The 22,844-nt window shown below is 40.3% G+C and overlaps 1 protein-coding gene and 1 pseudogene across 1 annotated transcript; one reads left to right on the forward strand and one right to left on the reverse strand.

The window, feature by feature from the left end:
* The first annotated feature begins 11,913 nt into the window (after window positions 1-11,913).
* Window positions 11,914-13,080, forward strand: LOC103258277 (annotated as a pseudogene).
* Window positions 13,081-21,812: 8,732 nt separating this feature from the next.
* LOC110595450 (40S ribosomal protein S27-like) lies at window positions 21,813-22,073 on the reverse strand. The gene has a single exon (XM_021711320.1). It carries the CDS (start codon window positions 22,065-22,067, stop codon window positions 21,813-21,815), a length of 255 nt encoding a protein of 84 aa, XP_021566995.1. The 5' UTR covers window positions 22,068-22,073.
* Window positions 22,074-22,844: the final 771 nt, after the last annotated feature.

The following is a 22,844-nucleotide window of genomic DNA, read 5'->3' on the forward strand; positions in this document are numbered from 1 at the left end:
AGATGGCCTTATATGAATACCATGCCAGATTCATAGGTGTGGCTGCTGGAGGCTATGAGACAACTACACTCCTTATAGTAGTTTCTCTCAGAGTCAGTAAGAGTGACCTGAACTCTTCTCACCATTAGTGCTGAAGCATCTGTAAACAGGCAGCCAACATGCTTAATGGAAAATATTTAAACTTCTACTTTTGTGTTAAAATGTACAAATATTTTACACCCCAAATTTTCACCTTTCTTTGATAAAGATATCTTACACGACAAGCTTATCAAATAAATTATGTTTCATCAAAGTTAGGCCTGCAAAATCACAGGCTTTTTCAATTTTGTTTAATATAGACACAGAATATAAATCCATCCAATTAAAAATAAGAGCTTTATCAAAGATACTTTCCACAGGTCAAGATAATTCAAAGTACAATTACAGAATTTCAAAAGTAAATCTTACACATAGTTTTGTGTATCATCTGTTAATTTGTAGTTCTTGTCTTGATATTTTAGGGATAAGTTTCAATATCTTTTCATTTGCAACCTTTGTTTATAGCAATTGCACAGCACCTGATTCATTCAATACTTTAATTAAAGGTCTCCAATAAATTTTGACCAAAATGAAACTAAATTTAAAAGACTTTTCCAAATGTTCAATATCTTTGCAGGACGTTTGGCTATGTTATTTTAGTTTTTGTTTAGAAGTTTTCTAAGAGTCAAATATTTCTATTATCTTGATGACAGTCACCAAAGAAAGCACATGCTTTCATGCAGACATACTATTTTGTATTCAACATCATCATTGTTTTAAAAATGTCTAGTTCACCTACTCTATGTGTGTGTAGTATTATTATTTGTCAGTTTTGACAACTCTAGATTTTATATTGATTGGTAATATAGCAAAGCCTATTTGGAGACAATTATAAATTATGTGTATAACTCAACCAATTCAAAGTAAATTTCTGCTTAATTTATTAGACTTAATTTTTAAAGACATTGATTTTTTACCATGATAACTTATTTAAACAAAAATTGATTCTTATTATCAATGTTAAAGCAAATAATTTTAACATAATTTACAACAGTATTTGCAATAACAACATATGCTTTCATTTTCAACACAATAAAATTCAAATATATTTTCTTTGAATTGGAAACCCAAATCATTGTTAGAATTAAGTTGGCTGATATTGGTTTAAAGCATCCAATGACACTGATATAAAACTGGCAGTTTTGACTTGTTTACGAAACGACTAAATTATTCTGATAATGTCATAAATATATTAATATGTATACTCACCTTGTTATACATGTACAAGAAACTTGGAAGTGTAAATTAACAAATTTCATTTAAATGAACAGTTTTCTGATGAAAACTGATGAAAATGAAAATTTGTGTTTTTTGAAAATGATATTAAAAGGAACTTATGAGGTTAAATATTTGGGCACAGTCTTCTTTAACGTGTGAATGTGGCACTGATGCTTTCTCACATATTTGTTTTTTCTGAATTTCATGTGATTGGCAACATCACTATGATCCCATGGTAGATGGCAAATGTCAAAAAACATTTTGTGAAAGTTACATGCTCATCATCAACTTTCTTGAAGAATAGAAATTCAGTACCTTAATATATTATTTAAAATGCATTTTCATTTGTATCTTGTTTACTACTGCTGAAAGATCATTGAAAAGAAAAACTAAGTGTTATCAAAAATTAAATAGTTGTGGATTTACAGCACACAATATGTTACAAAATCAGTCTAGCAAGAGTGTTCAGATTATTCTATATGATCCCTATTGCTTGCACATATTTCAGGAGGACTGAACTTCTCATTTCCCATGTTTAATGCTGACACTCAACTGGCAGTCTTTCTGCATCCCTCAAGCCAAGCATGGACCACGGCACAGCTGACTGGTATAGTGGCAGTCAGCATCAAATGTTTCAACTTCTACTACCTCACACTGGGAGTTAGCTAAGTCTAGCTGCTTGTGTTTGAATTTATTTCTCCAGCATGCTCTCCCAAACAGGAGGTATTAGTCATATTACATCTGAGAAAGTGTTAGGAAAAGTGAGGCAGGTTATCTCAGTTTTGTTTTGTGTTACACATTACTACATTTAAAGTGAATTTCCTGTTCACAATACATGCTCTCACATAGTACAAGAAGAAACCACAGCATAAGTTAGAAGAAGAACAAAATGAATGCTGACCAAATTTACCCTGGTTTATTTGCATGCAAATAGCAACACTATTTTTTTTTTTAAGATATGGGGTACAATTCAGGATTGAGTATACACGTGGTCATTGTACAGGTAAAGTTTGGGCCTCCCTTTGGTCCCCACTTCACCTGGTTTGAAATCAGGTACTCTTATTGATGTTGTGTGCCCTTCCTCTCTCCCCTGGCAGTTTTCCACTACTGCCAATCCATTTCTTATAGTCTTATAATAAATGTTCAGGGTCTCTTATGAGTGAGGACCTGTGGAATTCAGTTCTTTGTTTCTGTGATAGATCACTTGAGTGTTATAGACTCTAAACCCACCCAAGTTGCTGCAAAGTCCATAATTTTGTCCTTTATGGCTGCATAATTCTTCACCGTGTATAGGTACCACATATTTTTTAACCTGTCCACTTTCAATGGGCAGCACAGTCAGTTCCATGTTTTTGATGTTGTGAATAAAACTGCAATAAACATGCATATGCAGGTATCTTTTTCATAGAATGATTTGAGTTCCTCCAGGTATATAGAAGGTCGATTTTTAAATCTTTTAGGAATTGCCGCATTGTTTTCCACAGAGGTTGTACTGGTTTACACTCCCACCAACAGTGTAGAAGTGTTCCCTTTCCCCGCTTCCTCTCCAGCATCATTGTTTTTTGAGTTAATGATGATGGCCATCCTAACTGGAGTTAAGTGATATCTCAGTGTGGTTTTGCTTTTTGTTTGTTAGTTTGTATGTTTTTTTTAGGTGGAGTCTCACTCTGTCTCCCAAGCTGGAATGCAGTGGCATGCTCACAGTCACCCCAGCATGGACCTGTTGAGCTCAGGGGATCCTTCCGCCTCAGCCTTCCAAGTAGCCAGAACTACAGGAGTGCGCTACCACCCCCAGCTAATTTTTTGATTTATTGTAGAGATGAGGTCTTGTCAATTTACCCAAGCTAGTCTCGAACCCGTGGGCTCAGGTCGTGCCCTCAACCCAACATCCCAAAGTGCTGGGATTACAAGGTTGAATTACCGCACGCATATGGGGTCTCAGTATGGCTTTAATTTGCATTTCTTTGATTATTAGTGAAACTGAACATTTTTTCATGAATCTGTTGTGCTCGTATGTCTTCTTTTGAGAAGTGTCTATTCATATATTTGCCCACTTTTTAATAGGGCTGTTTGTTGTTTTATTTTCGGCATGTTTGAGTTTCTTGTAGATCCTTTGCGGAGAAGAAAACTTATTCAGTAAATAGTGCTGGGAAAACTGACTGACCACATGCAGAAGAATAAAACAGGATGCCTACCTATCACCATACACAATAATCAACTCTAAGTAGATCAAAGACCTAAACGTAAATCTCCAAACTATAAGAACCATAGAAAGCTCAGGAGACACCCTTATATAGGAAATCAATTCCTGATTAAAACTCCAGGTGCCCACGTCATAAGAGATAAGGTATACTAATGGGACCTCATCAAACTGAAAAGCTTCTGCAAAGCAAAAGAAACCATCAAGAGAGTGGGAAGACAGTCCACAGAATGGGAAATAACATTTGTCAACTGTATATATGACAGAGGTCTAGCACTATTTTAAATATGAAAAATGAGGAACAATGCCAGTATAACAGGCCTAAACCAAGACAAATGGTCCCTTTACCTTAGATTAAATGGTAGTACTTGTTTGAAGATGCCCTTCATTTTTTCCTCCATTTATTCTTCTGGTAACAGACTCACCCATCTGCTTTATCACAAATGTGAACATGGGCTCAAGCTTAGCCATTCACAACAGTCAGGGATGGTGATGTGATCCAGGTAAGCCAGTCAGAGTTTTGTGTGAGACGGCATGCACTTAACTAGAAAAGACTCGTCTCTCTCTGCTCAGGGCCACAAGGCTGAGAGGAGATGAATCCAGAGCTGATGATGACTGTCCCTAACCACATAAGTAGAGCAAAGCTGAGCATGGAGAGAGACAGAGGTAGAGAGAGAGACTGAGAGATCTGATAACATTATTTGTGTCCTGAATCCATTCTTGACTGACTCTAGTTTCTGAGAAGAAAAAGGATATATCCTTTTATGTTATGATTCACTTACTGGAACTTAAAGTGAATTATATATACAATTTTCATTTTCCAAGAAAAGATACTAAAATGGACATAATAAGTGACAATTATCCACTTAATTAATAGAAAAAAAATGCCACCATACATTTATTTCAAAACTGAATGTGTATAGCAGAAAATATCCTTCCTTCTAGTTCATACATTTTATAAACTAGTGCGTCCATCTAAAAGAACTGGGTCAGATCTTAGAATAAAATAATAAACTCTGCAAAACTTTAAAAGAAGATAACTTTCTGATAAAAGATTAAATTTTGAAATCTTAATAATCCTTGACTGTCTTTCAATTATCTTTTCAAAATAAATGTCTCAAATATTATGTATTATATTATACATCTCCCTCTCTAGTACACTGTTGTCATTACAGAAGTAGTGATGTCTACTCTTTAAGTAACAAAATAATGTGGTTATAACTAGGAACATTATTTTGAAAGTTCCAGCATATCTTAGATCTTTATGTTATACTGGTTGATCTTTTTTCATCTCCTGAACTCAGTATTGTAGCAAAGATGTGAGTGTTGGTAATTATAAATTGTGACTGAGACAAGTGAAACTCTCTGCAACAATCATTCAATTGATCCTATTATTTTATCTACATGACATTAGGTTATAATTAATGTCAAGGTAATTCTTGAAATAAACAACAAATCACTATGATCATCTGGAGGAGATTATTCAAACATGAATAGGGTCTGTTCCTTTACCATGGAAATGATGGGAATGTTTCTGGGTTCATTAAATGACTAAAACTTTGGAAATTTTATGCAAAAATGTGTTAAACCAAGTGCTTCCTTCCTTTCCATCCTGGCACTCTAGTTTACTGTATGTATTGAGTTACCAGCACCAGCAAGGAAAGAGATTTCAGAAAAGTGAAGCATGGCACCAGACAGTATCCCCAGGTCATCATACTTGGATCTTGGGCTGGCAGATTGTTTCATCTCACATATCAACTCAGCTCACTTGGTGGTGCCAGCATAACAAGAATAGTGAAGCCATATCTGATTTCAAAAGCAGGTGTGCCAGACTGAATGGAAATCCTGCTCTGCATAAAGGAGGGAGAGAATAATAGAAAGCCTGCCATGTACTTTACCCAAGGGACTTCTTTTGCGATATCTCCACACGTTTAATTCTTAACTAGTATGTTCCAATATTCTTGGGTAGGAGGACAATCATGAACCAAGGTTTAAAATATCCATCGATTCCCCAGTATTGAACTCAGTCTAATACCTACTGGGAATGTGTAATTATCAAGTGTTGGGTTACTGCCAGACATTATTCCACTTAGTATTTTCCTGATATGAGATGCAGGAACTATCTGCAAACTGGCTGTATCCTGGACGAATTGACAACAAAAAAGATCCCAAATTCTGCCAAAATATGTCTGAAGAGGTTTATTTTGAGCCAAATTTGAATGACCTAGGACTGTGACATGATCCCAAGAATTCCTTAAGAACAGGTGCCCCAAATGGTTGAATTATAGCTTGGTTGCATTCATGTTTAGGGAGTCAGAAGTTACAGACAAAACATAAATCAATACAAGTGAGATTTACATGGATTAGGCCCAGAAAGGTGGGATATTTCAAAAGGTGGGGCGAGGGGGATTACAGATTATAGGTGGTTTTAAAGATTTTCTGGTTGGCAATTGGTAGAAACAGTTCAGTCTATCTAAAGAATTTTAAATCAATAAAAGAAATGTTGACATTAAGATAAGAGGATGTGTTTGGCAGGCCGAGGTGAGTGGATTGCCTGAGCCCGCGGGTTCGAGACCCGCCTGGGCAACTTGGTGAGACCTCATCTCTACACTAAATCAAAAAATTAGCCGGGCGTGGTAGCACGCACCTGTAATTCCAGCTACTTGGAAGGCTGAGGCGGAAGGATCGCCGGAGACTAGCAGGTTGAGGCTGCGGTGGCCGGGAGCGGCCACTGCACTCCAGTCTGGGTGACAGTGAGACTCCAACTCAAAAAAAAAAAAAAAGATAAGAGGATATTGCCTGAGCCCGTGGGTTTGAGAACCGCCTGGGCAACTTGGCAAGAACTCATCTCTACAATAAATCAAAAATTAGCCAGGCATGGTAGCGTGCCTATCGTTCCAGCTACTTGGAAGGTTGAGGCGGAAGGATCGCCGGAGCCCAGCAGGTCGAGGCTGCGGTGGCCGGGAGCGGCCACTGCACTCCAGTGGGCGACAGAGTGAGACTCCAACTCAAAAAATAAAAAACAAAAAATAATTTAAAAAAAGATAAGAGGATGTTGTTGAAGCCAAGGTACTTGTTATGTAGATAAAGCTTCCAAGTAGAAGACTTCAAAGAAAACAGGTGGTATAGGTCTTAAAAGGTGTTCTGTACAGATGTAAATTTTCCCATGAGATGGCTTCGCAAAGTCACTTCAAAATATGTCAACAAAACATATTTAGGGGTAAAGCATTTTTATTTCCTTTAGGCCCTGCATTTGTCATGTGCTCCTATACCAACATCAGGTTAGAATTTAATATCTTATTGCCACAGAGTCTGTTTGTCTCTTATAATCTCTATTTTAAAGTTAATGTTAATCAGTTGTTCCTAAAATGCCACAAAGGAGGGGCCTAACAAGGCACGTCCAACTTCCTTTGCTATCATAGACCAGAATTTAGTTTTTCTGATTTCTCTTGACACAGAGGGTGTCTGATCAGTCGGTTGCGGGGAGCATAAATGTTTATTTTTGGTTTGCACTACAAAGGGATGTGCTAAGGAAACTGACTTCACCTTACTTAAACTTGCAATAAGAAAAGTGAAGAAACCAGATGCAGTGGCTCACGCCTGTAATCCCAGCAATTTGGAAGGTGAAGGCAAGAGGATTGCCTGAGTCCAGGGGTTCCAGACCAGCTGGGCAAATTTGGTGAGACCTCGTCTCTACAATAAATCAAAAAATTAGTCGGGTATGGTGGCACATGCCTGTAGTTCCAGTTACTTGGAAAGCTGAGGCGGAAGGATCACCTGAGCCCAGTAGGTCGAGGCTGCAGTAGCCGAGAGTGTGCCACTGCACTCCATGCTGGGCAACAGAGTGAGACTCCTACACACACACAAAAAAAGAAAAATGAAATTTTTTGTGGTATTTTTTTTTTTGCAAAAATATTTTCCCCTGAAGAGTAAGCACATATGAGGTCATTGTTGTAAAACAGTTAGGAGTTAGAAAATGTTAAAAAGATTTAAAAGAACAAACACTGAAAGAATGAATATTCAAAGGACCTTTCCATATCTTCCCCTTTGGGCAGGGGGGATTATTCACAGCTGCTTATATCTGTGAGGGAACTCCAGGAAGTTTTTTCTTTCTCAAGGTTCCTTGTGTTTTTGCCTTGTTTGCCAACCATCTCCATTACTTTCTGTACCCTTTGCTATTTAAAAATCCCTCTCACTGTGTCTGCCTGATCACCATACTATTATAACAAGGAAGGAAGAGAAATAAACCACTTTTCTCCATCATCTTTCCAAAAATATTTATTTTGCTGTCTAGAAAATAAATATAGTAATACAAAAAATAAATAAATAAATACAATAAGACAAGATGAAATTAAAATATTAAAATAAGAGAAGCAAAGCAAAAGATACTCAAAAATCATTATTGAAATACGATTGAGAAAATGGTACACAACGTACAGTAATCTTAGAAACTGACATGAATTTTGGCTGAGAGTTATAAAAGTGTTATCAAAGCAAAAATTGCACCAGATAACGTTAAACAAGTCAGGAAAACTTTATTCAAATTGCTGCAATAGTGGAGAGAGGCTGAACTCAATTCCTCTGCAGAAACAAAGATTGGATGGTCTTTAGGCGCTGAGATAAGCCAACAGGAAAGTACCAGAGAACTTTAAAGAGGAGGGTGGTCAATGGATTGCAGAGTACATTGAGATATTCCCGAGTTTAAAATGTTTTTCTGGTGATTAGGCCATCAATGTTAGCTAGTTGGTGCTCATAAAATTTAGGCTTCTAACTTTCCATAGAGTTGAGAAATATGGGTGTGTTAGGGTCCAGATAGGGTGAGGGTGGATGGATGGAGAGGAAGAGGGGCAGGGAAGATGCAGCACTGCCGGAGCTAGCAAGCCAGAGGTACTGCGCTGGCAACCCAGAGATCCGAGTAAATGCAAAGAATTGCAGCACAATGAGGTGAGAGAAGAAAAGATTTATTTAAGAAAAGTTCACTCCCCACCGACAGGGAGTGGGCCCACACTCTAGGTGAGAATGGCATCATAGCCCCCAAAGTCCTGGCTTAAATCCTTTTCCTTGAAGATGTTCATAACTGCCGTGACTTCCTTATGGACCACCTGTGGATGTCTTGGAGATCCTGTGACACAATGGCCCATTAATGTCCACCCACATTATCATAGCCCCTAGAGAAGAACATGACAAGAATTCTAATTCTCCTGTTTCTTCCTAAATGACATTCCTTATAGCTAAAGAAGGGTGCATTTCCTCTTATCTCCTAGGCATTCCCAGTGGGTAGCTTCGGGACATACTTGGCTTCCCTGTAGATAGTGCCAATTTACTAGAAGATGGAACCCATGCCTGCTCTCCCTTTGAGTGGTGATAACTTTTGTGATTACAAGTTCCATGACTTTTACAATCCTTGACCAATGCATGATGTTTTAGGCCTTGTAAATTCCCTTTACTGTAGGCAAACTTGATTGCTGCTATGAGAAACCTCTGATACCTGGCACCAGGAAGTCTGTTTCTGAAAAGACAAAGTTGGCAAAGTTAATTTTTCCTAAAGTGAGCAGTTCTCCAAAAGCATAGCTTCTATTTTCTCATCATTGTGTCAGGGTTTAAGAACAAGATGAAAAATGACTTCCTACTCTTGGTCTGTCCTTTCAGGGTGCTTTTTGTGCCGGAGTCCAGCTCCCTCAGAGTCCAGAGATTCCCAAAGGTGGAGACAGCATCAGCGATTGCAAGAAAGAGAGAGAAAGAGAAAGAAAGAGACTAGACCCCTGTCTAGTGCAGAAGCCATTTATTGAGAATGACAATGGGTCTTTTATCCCCAAATTTTGCACAGTCACTCTTACATGTCTTTCACATGAACACAAAGCCAGGTGCAGGAGGGGTGTCCCCCACCCACCAGATGTTCTTTCAGGTATGAGGAAGAAAATCCCATAACAGACGTTAACCTTAATCCGTGACTGACCTATCCTACAAACCTTTTTCATCCTATACTGGTTTATACTAATACCAAGTTAAATTCTATAGAAACTTAAATACTTACTTTACAACCTAAAGTGGCCCATCCCAGAATGTTTGGAATGTGGCCCAGTTCAAATTTCACATTGGGCTACCTGCAAGTAACCTAGCTGCATTCTTTCAACAAAATGGCTATCTAAACTTAAATTTCTAAAATTATATTCTACAATTTATACCTTACTCAACTTCAATAAATCCTAAAATCACGACCTAGAAGGCTGTGACTAATACTAAGGCTCTTAGATGTGACCCAAGTTTGAATTGTAAGTTGCGTGAAAGCCAGAATTGCAGTTTGTGGAAGAATGGGAGCAATGAGCTTCTAAAGTTAGCTTGTGTTCGTCCCCGTCTCAGAGTTTTTATGTTTTGAGCTTACAGGAGCTTATTCTGGTTATAGTGCTGAGTAGAAAGGGGGAGGAAATGGGGTCAATAGCTCCCGAACACATCCTAGTGATCTCGGGGTCAACGGCCCTTCCTGATCCCTAATGCTCAGTGGGCCTCCATGGCAGGTTCCCAACATTTTTGAATATTTATATATATATTTTTTTAGTAGGAGTCTCACTCTGTCACCCAGGTTGGAGTGCAGTGGCATGCTCATGGCCACCACAGCCTCGACATGTTGGGCTCAGGCAATCCTTCTGCCTCAGCCGTACAAGTAGCTGGAACTATAGGCACACTCCACCATGCCCAGCTAATTCTTTTATTTATTGTAGAGATGAGGTCCCACTAAGTTGCCCAGGCTGGTCTCAAACCCCTGGACTCAGGTAATCCTCTCACCTCGGCCTCCTAAAGTGCTGGGATTATAGGCATGAGCCACTGCACCCAGTTTCTTCCCTTCTTATTGCAAGATTAAGTAAGCATGCCTGTAGTTCCAGCTATTTGGAAGGCTAAAGGAGAAGGATCTCTTGAACCCAGCAGGTCAAGTCTGCAGTAGCCATGAGAGAGTGCTACTGCACTCCAGCCTGGGAGATAGAAAATCAGACTCAAAAATAAAAAATAAAAAAAATAGACCAGGCTCTGTGGCTCAACCTATAATCCCAGCACTTTGGGATGCCCAGGCAAGCGAATTGCCTGAGCTCGCAGGTTTGAAAGCAGCCTGGGCAACTTGGCGAAACCTCGTCTCTATAGTAAATCCAAAATTAGCCAGGTGTAGTAGCACGCACCTGTCTTCCAGCTACTTGGAAGGCTGAGGCGGAAGGATCACCAGAGCCCAGCAGTCCGATGCTGGGGTGGCTGTGAGGGTGCCACTGAACTCCAGCCTGGGCGACAGTGAGACTCCAACTCAAAAAAAAGAAAAAAAAGTAAGAAAAACAATAGCACAAGTGCTTTGCTAAATAGCAATTGACAACTGGTCTCAAGGTGGAGTGCAGTAGGGATTGGTAGAGACTGTGATAAACCACAGAAAAAGGGACCTCAACTCAGTCAATAATTACTAAGTTCAAAAAAAGATCCACTGGTATCAAAAGTTCTGATATTTTTTCAAAAGAAGTGTTATCACATATGAAATGAAATCTCAGAGTTCTAATTAAGAATAAGATGCAAATATCATGTAGGCCAACACTGTATAAGTCAAACAAAATACATCTGTGGACCATCTGTGGTCCTCTAGCTGCCAGTTTGCAACCTCTGACAGAAAAACACATTCAGTATAACACTTAAATTCATTAAGGAGAAGCACAGCACAGGAAGCCGAGAGAGGCAGGAATGAAGTTGAAAAGTAAAATCTTTCCAAATGAGTTTATTCCTCTTCTCTATCGTCTTCCCATTTTTTGACAGACAGGTTATAAGGCAGGGAAGCTAATACTTTTTTAAAGGGAATAACAAAGAATAATAAGCTGTTCAGCAGACTGTTTAATAAATTAGAAAAATTTGTATCCCTCCTGGACATATTTTAAAAATGTGTATTCGGTTCAAAAAAGTAGGGCTAAACAAAAACTGCTGTTGTTTTAGGATTATTCTATGTTATTAAATTTTTATTTATTCATTATGTTTTTATTTTTATTGGGTTTTTTTATTGGGTTTTTTTTTGTTTGTTTGTTTGTTTGTTTTTTGAGTAGGAGTGTCACACTGTTGCATACTCCTGGCCACCACAGCCTCGACCTGCTGGGCTCCAGCAATCCTTCCGCCTCAGCCTTCTAAGTAGCGGGAACTACAGACAAGCGCTACCATGCCAGGCTAATTTTTTTTTATCTATTGTAGAGACGAGGTCTCACCAAGTTACTTGGGCTGAGCTCGAACCCATGGGCTCAGGCAAGCCAATCGTGTAGGCCTCCCAAAGTGCTGGGATTACAGGCTGAGCCACCAAACCCAACCTCCAAGTGAACTTTCTGTTCACGTCGACTGACTAGAGTCTGCGAATTCTCCACTCGGAGCCCATGGGGACTGCCCTGACCTCAGCTTTCTATCATTTGAAAATACTAAGGATAATGTCCCTGCGTCTGTTTTTACTAGAACCAATCACTTGCCATGCCTGGATTAGGAACAGGGATCGTACCCATATTTCCCTTAGCCCCAATAATCATGAAGTGCACATCTGTAAGAAGAATGGGAGCCAGTGGGTGAAAGCTCATGAACTCAAGGAACACAATGGACATATCACAGGCATTGACTGGGCTTCCACGAGTGACCGCATCATCACTTGTGGGGCAGACCACAATGCCTATGTCTGGAGTCAGAAGGATGGTGTCGGGAAGCCAACCTTGGTGATTCTGAGAATTAATCATGCAGCCACTTTTGTGAAGTGCCTCCCCCCCACCCCAGAGAACAAATTTGCTGTGGGAAGCAGAGCACGACTCATTTCTGTTTATTACTTAGAGTCTGAAAATGACTGGTGGGTAAGCAAGCACATAAAAGAGTCAACTCGATCCACACTCTTCAGGTTGGATTGGTATCCCAACAATGTATTGCTGGCAGCAGGATCATGTGACTTCAACTGCAAAGTGTTTTCTGCCTACATTAAAGAACTGGATGAGAAGCCAGCCAGCACACCATGGGGCAGCAAGATGCCTTTGAGTCAGCTAATGTCAGAGTTTGGTGGCAGTGGCACTGGTGGCTGGGTCCATGGGGTCAGCTTCCCTGCCAGTGGAAGCCGCGTGGCCTGGGTCACGTGTGGCTACAACAGCACTGTGTTGCTGATACCTCAAAAAGTGTGCAGGTCTCAACTCTGAAGACAGAGTTCCTGTCGCTCTGGGTGTATCATTTGTCTCAGAGAATGGTGTTGTAGCTGCTGGACATGACTGCTACCCAATGCTCTTTAACTGTGCAGACTGCGGCTGCTTGACCTTTGTCTCCAAGTTAGACATTCCAAAGCAGAGCATCCAGAGCAACATGTTTGCCAAGGAACACTTCCGCAACATGGACAAGAGGGCCACGATGAGGACTGCATTACAACCTTGGAGACGCTGCACCAGAATAGCATCACTCAAGTGTCTATTTATGAGGTGGACAAGCAAGATTGTTGCAAATTTTGCACTACTGGTATTGATGGAGCCATGACAATTTGGGATTTCAAGACCTTGGAGTCTTCCATGCAGGGCCTCTGGATTATATCCAGCATGGCAAACTGGCTGACTGACTGACAGCAGCGCTGCCATTCGCATGATGGGGAGAACAGCCAGCCCCACTGAAAACACATATCATGGAAATGTGTGGTTTTGTTTGAATATAAAATTGGTGAAAGTGTTGATTTTATAAAAGCAGCAGTGAATTTGTTTTCTATTTCATTCCATTTTTGACCAAAGCTTCTCTTTAAATAGTTTATTATGGAAAATTGTCACACTAACTTAAAAGAAAGGGTGAGGGAGATATGTAAATTATCTGCTAGAAAATTCATTAAAAATACTGAATGTGAAAAAATAAAAATAAAAACACAGGTGACTTTCTCAGGCTGATTGTGCTAGAGATAGATTTATGTATATAGATGTAGAATAACTAAATGGAGGCCAGGTTCAGTGGCTCAGCCTGTAACCCCAGTACTTTGGGAGGCCAAGGCGAGAGGATTGCCTGAGCCCGCGGGTTCAAGACCCACCCGGGCAACTTGGTGAGACCTTGTCTCTACAATAAATCAAAAAAAATTATTCAGGCATGGTAGCTCACACCTGTAGTTCCAGCTACTTGGAAAACTGAGGCGGAAGGATCACAGGAGCCCAGGAGGTTGAGATTGCGGTGGCCAGAAGTGTGCCACTACCCTCCACCCTGGGTGACAGAGTAAGACTCCAACTCAAAAAAATAAAATAAAATAAAATAAAAAAATAAAAAATAAAAAAATATATATATAAGCACATACAGAAAAACAAATACACACAAACACAAACACAATAAATTCTAAGCATTTATTCCTGACACATTCGCATGATACTTACAATGTGCTACTCTTGGCACTGAATATTCTATATAATTTAATATACAAGATAGTATACTATCCTAAAGAATTTAAGATTAAGATACAAATATAGATAGGCATATGGCATAACAACAATAAAAATCATGAAACAGTGATTTTTTTTCTATTGTCCACACTCTACCTTTTAAGTTCAGTCATAAACTATAGTGGGCTCTGTATTGTTATTGAGTTTATATGTTACCAATAATATTCATTACAATTCTGGGCTGCAAAGAATAGGTAAAAATATGTGTCCAAGAGTTTCAATTTTGGGGGAAAACATTTGCTTTATGGATGAAAAATCAACTTTGCTCTTAGGTTTAGGGAGAAATGAAGCAAACCCATATCTTGGCTCTGAATTATTTGTTTAAAAAACCATGTTTATGGTCTCAAAATGGCAGAGCTATGTTACCGTGTAAAAATAAAGCAGGGAGTGCATTTTTTTTCCTGTGAAGACAGCAAATATGTAAGCGACTCTGGTTTCTAGTGTTCCTTTTATGAAAATAATAGCTCAATGCTGCTTCAAGGTTATATTATTTAAAAGACATACTGTATGTGCAAACAGAGAGTCTGTGAAGCTTTTCAAAACATGTGTTTAAAACAGAGCTGTTTAGTTTGACAGAGCTTCAACTGCCAAGAGATTGTGTTGAATGCAGAATCAAGTACTGAAAGTGAAGAGCTGAAAGGTATTTGGACAGGCTTGAATCTTGACAAGGTTCAGCACTTCTTTGTCTCAAGATGACAATCAACACATCCCAGACTCCTCTTAATGCTTTTTAAGTGGTGTCTTGGGACTGTCCCATAAAAAGCTTTTTGGTTCAATGCTTACATCTACTAGGGTAGACCCTAGTGTATGTTATTTAATCACATGAACTATAGCATTCTATAATTTATTCCATAGGTGAAATAATTCAACACTTGAAATCTAAGAGATGAAAAATATGTCAAAATGTGTCCTTTCATTAAATACATTGATACCTGTATTCTGATAACACCCATAGGTATGCTCATTAGTGAAAGCTGGATAGAGAATGTGAAAACACAGCAAGCATAATTCCCCCACACTTTGAATGAAGTTCAGAAAAACAGAATCCTTTTGTGTGTTTTTCTCTTCTGCAACTCCAGACTCTAATACTGGGCTGGGTTGGGAAAATAGTTAAACCTTAATAGATACTGGGTATATAGACAAATAAATGAAGGGACCAAAATAAAAGCCATAATTTAAAATATACAATAAACCTATACAAAACCTAGGGGAACTGATTTTTAATTAGTATTCACAGGCATGCAGGTAATATGCCAAAAATGATTTGAGTCTGAATTCAGAGATGTGGGGCAAAAGATTGTCAAGTAGCCATGCCTCCAAATTCAATATCTGTCATTCCAAATCTGATTTCCAAATACCTGACCTAGAAGCATAGATTAGGATGTCAATGTTACTTTATATTTAAGCTTTTTCTCTGTAAGCAGATATTAGGGACATAACATTTTTGTATGAAAACAGGTCTAGCCAGGCTCGGTGGCTCAGTCTGTAATCCCTCGCTTTGGGAGGCTGAGGTGAGTGGATTGCCTGAACCCGCGGGTTCGAAATTTGCCAGGGCAAGTTGGCGAGACCTCATCTCTACAATAAATCAAAAATTAGCTGGGCGTGGTAGCGCGCACCTGTAGTTCCAGTTACTTGGAAGGCTGAGGCGGAAGGATCTCCGGAGCCTAGCAGGTCGAAGTTGCGGTGGCCAGGAGCGGCCACTGCACTCCAGTCTGAGCGACAGAGTGAGATTCCAACTCAAAAAAAAAAAAAAGAAAGAAAGAAAAGAAAACAGGTCTGAGCACAATTGCTCATTGCTCTATCTGGAGATATCTAGACTGTGCACCATTCTCTGAACTTTCCTTTTCTCCCATCTGGTTTACATTCTCTAACTCGGTTATGAGGATATGATATCCTAGTTTACCTGTTATATAGTCCCCGGACTCTATTCTTTGAAGTCCTGGAACCCCATGGGTCAACTACCATATCTGGAGAATTATAGAATTAAGGGACTCATGTCCCATGAAATATTGTGGTGCCCAATACATATATGTTGGCTATATGCACAAGAATGGGAATAACAAATACTGGGACACTCCTAAAGTGAGGAGGGAAGAGGGAATAAGGGATGAAAACTATTTTCTGGGTACCATGTTCACCACTTGGGTAACAGGTTAAATAAAAGCCCAAGCCTCACCATCATGCACTATTTCTACAATTTCTATGCAACAAAACCTGCACATATATTCCTTGAATTAAAATAGATTTTTTAAAAATTGTTTTGAGTTGGAGTCTCATTCTGTCATCCAGGCTGGAATGCAGTGGCACGCTCCCAGTCACTGCAGCCTTGACCTGCTGTGCTCAGGCGATCCTTCCACCTCAGCCTTCCAAGTAGCTGGAACCACAGGCATGAGCCATCATGCCCTGCTAATTTTTCTTGATTTATTGTAGAGATGAAGTCTCGCCACATTACCCAGTTTGGTCTCGAACCCCTGGGCTCAGGCAATCCTCTCCCCTCAACTTCCCAAATTGCTGGGATTATAGGCATGAGCCACTGCGCCCAGTCCAGAAAAATTTTTTAAATGTGTGTTGGAAATAAAGAAAGAAAACTAGGAGTGGTGGCTCACACCTGTAATCCCAGCACTTTGGAATCTCAAGCGTTCAAGACCAGCCTGAGCAACATGGTGAGACCTCGTCTCTACAATAATTCAAAAAATTAGCTGGATGTGGTGGCACATGCCTGTGGTGGCACATGCCTGTGGTTGCTGCTACTTGGAAGACTGACGCAGAAGGATCACTTGAACCCAGCAGGTCGAGGCTGCAGTGGCCATTAGCATGCCACTGCACTCCAGCCTGGGCGACAGAGTGAGACTCTGACTCAAAAGAAGAAGAAGAAGAAGAAGAGAGAGAGAGAGCAAGAGAGGAGGAGGAAGGACAAAGCAAGAAAGAGAAAAGAAAAGAAGTGTATTTATATGAATTGGTTGGATCAAATACACTTTTTGAAAATATAGTGTTATAATGTATCTGGTAAGGAACTTAATTTGATATGTAAGATAGAGTGCTATCCTATAAAGAGTTTAAATTAAGATTAAGATAAATACACTTATTCCCAGTTCTTCTTATTTATTACCTGTGGGAATTTGGACAATGTAATGTCTCTGAATGCCAGCATCCTCATAAACTTGATAAATATAAGCCTATCCATCTCAAACATTGTTGAGGGAATTAAAGAAACTCATCTATGTGAAAGAGATGGGCTGGCACATCATGGCCACTCATCTCTCATTTGTCTGTATTACAGAGAATCCAAAACTTCTCATTTCATTTGCCTTCCATAAATTTTCCACTTATGACTTTATATCTAGACCAATTTGTATCTCCAGTCTCTGAAGCCCAATTATGGAGGGATAAAAGCAAAGGATATGGGCTTGAAATGTAATCAGATTCTTCTAAACTACATTAGAAATGGTGAATCAACAGCAAAAACACACCCACTCTGACCACAGGCATCTAATCATCCTCGCAGATAACGAGATTTACCTGGGAAGTTTATCTGACCCAATAAAGCAATTTTTCTCTGGCTAAGCATAAGGAATTACATCCATTAGCAAGTAATCTCTGAAAAGAAAAACAATTTAGGTTGAACTGTCTGATCGCTAGAACTATGTTAATCTTCCAATCCTAACTCCATCTACTTTACAATGCATCCCTCTTGGCTGCTTGTATGTTTCTCAGTGAACAATGGAAAGGATGTTAATGCTTTTTTTCTTGTACTATGCCAAAGATCAAATATCCTAAAATCTATTGCAATTTTACACAGTTCCTCTTCAGTTTTCCACATTTATTTGGTCTACTTCTGTAAAAGGTTATAATTTTCTACATAATTGGGTATGAGTGGTTTTGAGAAATAACCCCTGTATATTTGCACATTAAAAATTTTTTTGTATTTTTGTTTTTTAAGGAAGCATAGATAATTATATTTTGGATGAATAAGAGGTTTTTTTTTTAACTAACTCTGTTTCAGAGTAAGTCTACTGTCTACTGTATTGGCTTTTGTGAAAATGTAAAGAAAATGAGCAGAGGTTGGAGCCAGAAACCTCAGGTTAAAGTACTGGAAACTAACATTGGCAACACACAGCAACAACCAACCTCAGGACAGTCTAACATTCGATAAACTATTAACATTGATGTGCACATGAGATTTCAAGTTTTGTAATTTAAACAAGCAAAATCGTAGCCAAGATGATATGACACTAGGATCCTTATCTACTCCCTTCTCTTCCTGTGGTCAAATTAAGCATAGGAGTTTAAAACAACCATCCTAGAGTTAAAAGTCTTGGATTTTAATTCTGGCCTCACCATGCACAAGTTGGGAGACCTTGTCAAGTGACTCGATCCAAAGGCTTAATCACTCCTGTGAAAAATAATGTTTGCTGGCCGGGCTCGGTGGCTCAGCCTGTAATCCCAGCACATTGGGAGGCCCGAGGTGAGGGACTGCCTGAGCCTGAGGGTTCAAGACCCACCCGGGCAACTGGGCGAGACCTCGTCTCTACCATAAATCAAAAATTAGCCGGGCATGGTAGCGTGCGTCTGTAGTTCTGGCTCCTTGGAAGGCTGAGCGGAAGGATCGCCAGAGCCCAGCAGGTAGAGGCTGCGGTGGCTGGGAGCGGCCACTGCACTCCAGTCTGGGCGACAGAGTGTGACTCCAACTCAAAAAATAATAATAATAATAATAATGTCTATTTACAGGACTTTCTTATGAGTACTCTTAAAATGAAACATATAAAAATATACAAACAATGCTGTACATGTTAAATAAATGCTTATGTTAAAATGGGCAGATTAATTTTAGTCAGACTGGTTTTTGGTGAACGAGGTTAAGTAATGGGAGATGATCATTTTCAAAATTAAGATGTATCTACCACTCAGATTAGTCCAGCATCATCATCCACAGTGAGTGTTAGACAAAGCTTTTCTAAATCCTTTTTCTCTTTCATGGCAGAGCAACCAGTCTATACTGGTTTCTCTAGATAGGATGCTATAGATCGAATTGTGTCATCCCAAAACTAATATGTTGAAGTTTTAACCCCCAGTACCTAAAAATTTGACCTTATTTGACCTTATATGAAGTAGGAATGGCTCCTAATTCCATATGAATGCTTCTTTATAAAAAGGAGAAATGAGCCGGGCTCGGTGGCTCAGCCTCTAATCCTGCGCCTTTGGGAGGCTGAGGTGAGTGGATTGCCTGAGCCTGCAGGTTCGAGACCCACCTGGGCAGCAAGACCTCATCTCTACAACAAATCAAAAAATCAGCCGGGCATGGTAGCGCATGCCTGTAATTCCGGCTACTTGGAAGGCTGAGGCGGAAGGATCGCCGGGAGCTCAGCAGGTCGAGGCTGCAGTGGCCGGGAGTGGCCACTGCACTCCAGTCTGGGCAACAGAGTGAGACTCCAACTCAAAAAAAATAAAATAAAAGGAGAAATGTACCTGGGTATGGTGACTCACACCTGTCATCCTAGCATTTTGGGAAGCAAAGGTGAGAGGATTGCCTGAGCCGAGGGGTTCAAGACCAATCTGGGTCACTTGGCGAGAACTTTTTTCTACAATAAATCAAAAAATTAGCCCAGTGTGGTGGCTCACGCCTGTAATCCCAACACTTTGGGAGGCAGAGGTGAGAGGATTATCTGAGTCCATTGGTTGGAGACCAACCTGGGCAACATGAGACCAAAATCAAAAAATTAGCTGACTATGGTGGCACATATCTGTGGTTTCAGCTATGGAAGGAACACCTTAGCCCAGCAGGTTGCAGTGGCCATGAGCATGCCACTGCACTCCAACCTGGGTGACAGAATGAGACTCTGACTCAAATAAATAAATACATAAGTTAGCTGGGTGGTGGCACATGCCTGTGGTTCCAGCTATTTGGAAGACTGAGGCAGAAGGATAGCCTGAACTCAGCAGGTCAAGATTGCAGTGACCCTGAGCATGCCACTGCACTCCAGCCTGGGTTACAGGGTGAGACTCCAACTCATAAAAAAGAATAAAGTGGAGAAGGGAATGTGGACATAGACATGCACACTGAAAGATGAAGGCAGAGAAAATGAAGAAGTCAAGGGTCACCCAGGATTCTTAGCAAATCTCCAGAAGCTAGGCCTGGAACAAATCCTTCCCTCACTGCCCTCAGAAGGAACTGGCTCTGTCAACACTTGATCTCAGATTTCTAGACTGGATGGTAAGACAACAAATAGCTCTCCTTAGAGTCGCCCAGTTCATGGTATTTTCTTTTTTTTTTTTGAGTTGAAGTCTCACTCTGTCGCCCAGACCGGAGTGCAGTGGCTGCTCCCGGCCACCACAGCCTCGACCTGCTGGGCTCCGGCGATCCTTCCGCCTCAGCCTTCCAAGTAGCTGGAACTACAGGCACACGCTACCACGCACAGCTGATTTTTTGATTTATTGTACAGATGAGGTCTTGCCAAGTTGCCCAGGCAGGTCTCGAACTGGCGGGCTCAGGCAATCCATTCACCTCAGCCTCCCAAAGCGTGGGATTACAGGCTGAGCCACCGAGCCCGGCTTCAAGGTACTTTCTTGTGGCACCTCTAGAGAACCCAACCTAGAGCAAGACTATTAACTTAATTGCAAACAACTTGTGTTGGCCTAGAATTCTGCTTTTTAAAATAAATGCCGGCTGGGTACAGTGGCTCAAACCCATAATCCTAGCACTTTGGGAGGTCAAGGTGAGAGGATTGCCTGAGCCCACGGGTTTGAGACCAACTGGGCAACTTGGCAAAACCTCATCTCTACAATAAATCAAAAATTTGCCAGGTACGGTATCGTGTGCCTGTAGTTCTAGCTACTTGGAAGGCTGAGGGGGAAGCATCACAGGTTGACTCTGAGTTTGCCATGAGCATGCCACTGCACTCCAGCCTAGGCAATGGAGTGAGACTCCAACTCAAATGATAATAAATAAATAAATAAATGCCACATCTCCACTCTGATTCATCAGTAAAACCTTTGAAAATTAAAATCTCAGATAGTACATGTATCAGTCACAGGCCCTATAAGAAACAATCAATACTCTCAACTGAGTTTTTTGTAATGACGAAACAATCTACAGAGGTATGAGCAAGGCTAACGGAAATCACAAGATGTGCAGAGACATCCAGGAAGAAGCTATAGCAAGAAGCTTATACCATCTCCATAGGACTGAGGAGAAAGAGGAAAAAATGGAGTCACTGAAGCCTGGTTGAGAGCTGAAAGTCATAATATACAGGTTACCAGACTTAAACTGCCATCTTGGAGAGCTTGGCCGGAACCACAATGAATCAGAACACAGTTGTAGGAAAAAATACTCTGACCTACAGAAGTCTCCCATTAGCTAACGCCAACCAGACCAGAGGGCAAAGAGGTCCAGGTGATGCAGTACATAGGTGTCAGCCCTCCAGGGCACAGAGCAAAACAGAGAATGGACCTGAAAGCAAAGGGAGGATAATGGGAACCAAAGATCATTATGACATTTCAAGCTGTAAGTAACAAATTGCCTGACTAAAAGTAGTTTAAGCAAAATGTAATCATTTTTCTCATTTATAACCAAAAAAAAAAAAAGTCCAATTATAGAAAATTTTTGAATGGGTTCAGTAGCCCAGTGATGTCATGGAACTCATTAAACATTTTCAGTAGTCTCCTCATTATCCCTCATGATTGAAGATCTGCATTTCCAAACATCACATCATTATACAAGTGAGTTCAGATCCAAAAGACAGAGGATCAGGGAGCTTTCTCTTGATGCTTCTCTCTCTTTTGTAAGCATAGTAATTTTTTCTAGAAGACCTCCTGTTATATCTCTTTTTTAAAATCCAAAATGTGTTTATTGGGATGGTTTCCCATTCATCTTGTTTAGGGTGCCTTTAGTACTGCTTCCTCCTGAAAGAACATCCTTCTGTGAGCCTTGCTTTTCCTCCTGTAGGCTGACAGAAGACAGTGGAGCAGTCAACATACAAAACTACTGTTTGTGCATGACTGAGGACTGTGGTGATTTTATAGCATTCTGGACATTTCACATCCATTAAGTAGGAACTAGGGCTCTGCACCAGGCACTTCTTCTTGTGTTTCCTCTTCTCATCTTCTGGAGAGGGATGAAGGAGATCCTTTGCGAGAGGCATGTTCTTATGGGTAGGTCTTCACCAACAGAAAGCTTCCTGTTATATCTTTTTTTCTTTTTTTGAGTTGGAGTCTCACTCCATCACCCAGGCTGGAGTGCAGTGGCATGCTTACGACTACCTCAGCATCGACCTGCTGGGCTCCTTCCACCTCAGTCTTCCAAGTAGCCAGAACTACAGGCGCACACTACCACACCCAGCTAATTTTTCTTTTTTATTTATTGTAGAGACAAGGTCTCATCAAGTTGCCTAGCCAGGTCTTGAACCCATGGGCTCAGGCAATCCATTCACCTCAGCCTCCCAAAGTGCTGGAATTATAGGCCCTGTTATATCTTACTGGCCACATTTGGGTCACAAATCCTTTTCACTGGCAAATACCACAAATCCTCTCACTGGCAAAGGGAAAGAGAAATATCATGATTCTCTTAAATTCTTTACTCATCTCCTGGATGGGGTGACTCCTGCCTTTAGGAAAAGGCTGCCCATATAATAACAGGGCAAAACTGAGCTTATCAAACTAGAGGAATAAAGAACATGAAAAGGCAACCATCATCATGTTCCCTTGCTTCTAAGTCCTCAAGATCAGAGTAGGACTATATCCTCCCAGTACTGACATGCCCATATTATACTCTTCTTCTTTCTGCAGCTCTGATTCTGCTGAGGTTAAATCCTAACTTTCATCATGGTCTCAGAATAAAATTAAATTTTAAAAAAACAGCTCTAGTCTTATGTCTGTGGCCAGTGACCTTAGAAATCACTTAGCTTTTCTCTGCCTCGATT

Source organism: Carlito syrichta, unplaced genomic scaffold, assembly GCF_000164805.1.
Source record: "Carlito syrichta isolate Samal-C Ts95f unplaced genomic scaffold, Tarsius_syrichta-2.0.1 Scaffold302049, whole genome shotgun sequence".
In the NCBI taxonomy this organism is placed as follows: Eukaryota; Metazoa; Chordata; class Mammalia; order Primates; family Tarsiidae; genus Carlito; species Carlito syrichta.

Coding starts and splice junctions, on each gene's coding strand:
- LOC110595450 (XM_021711320.1), bottom strand. CDS start 22,067: ATGCCTCTCGCAAAGGATCTCCTTCATCCCTCTCCAGAAGATGAGAAG.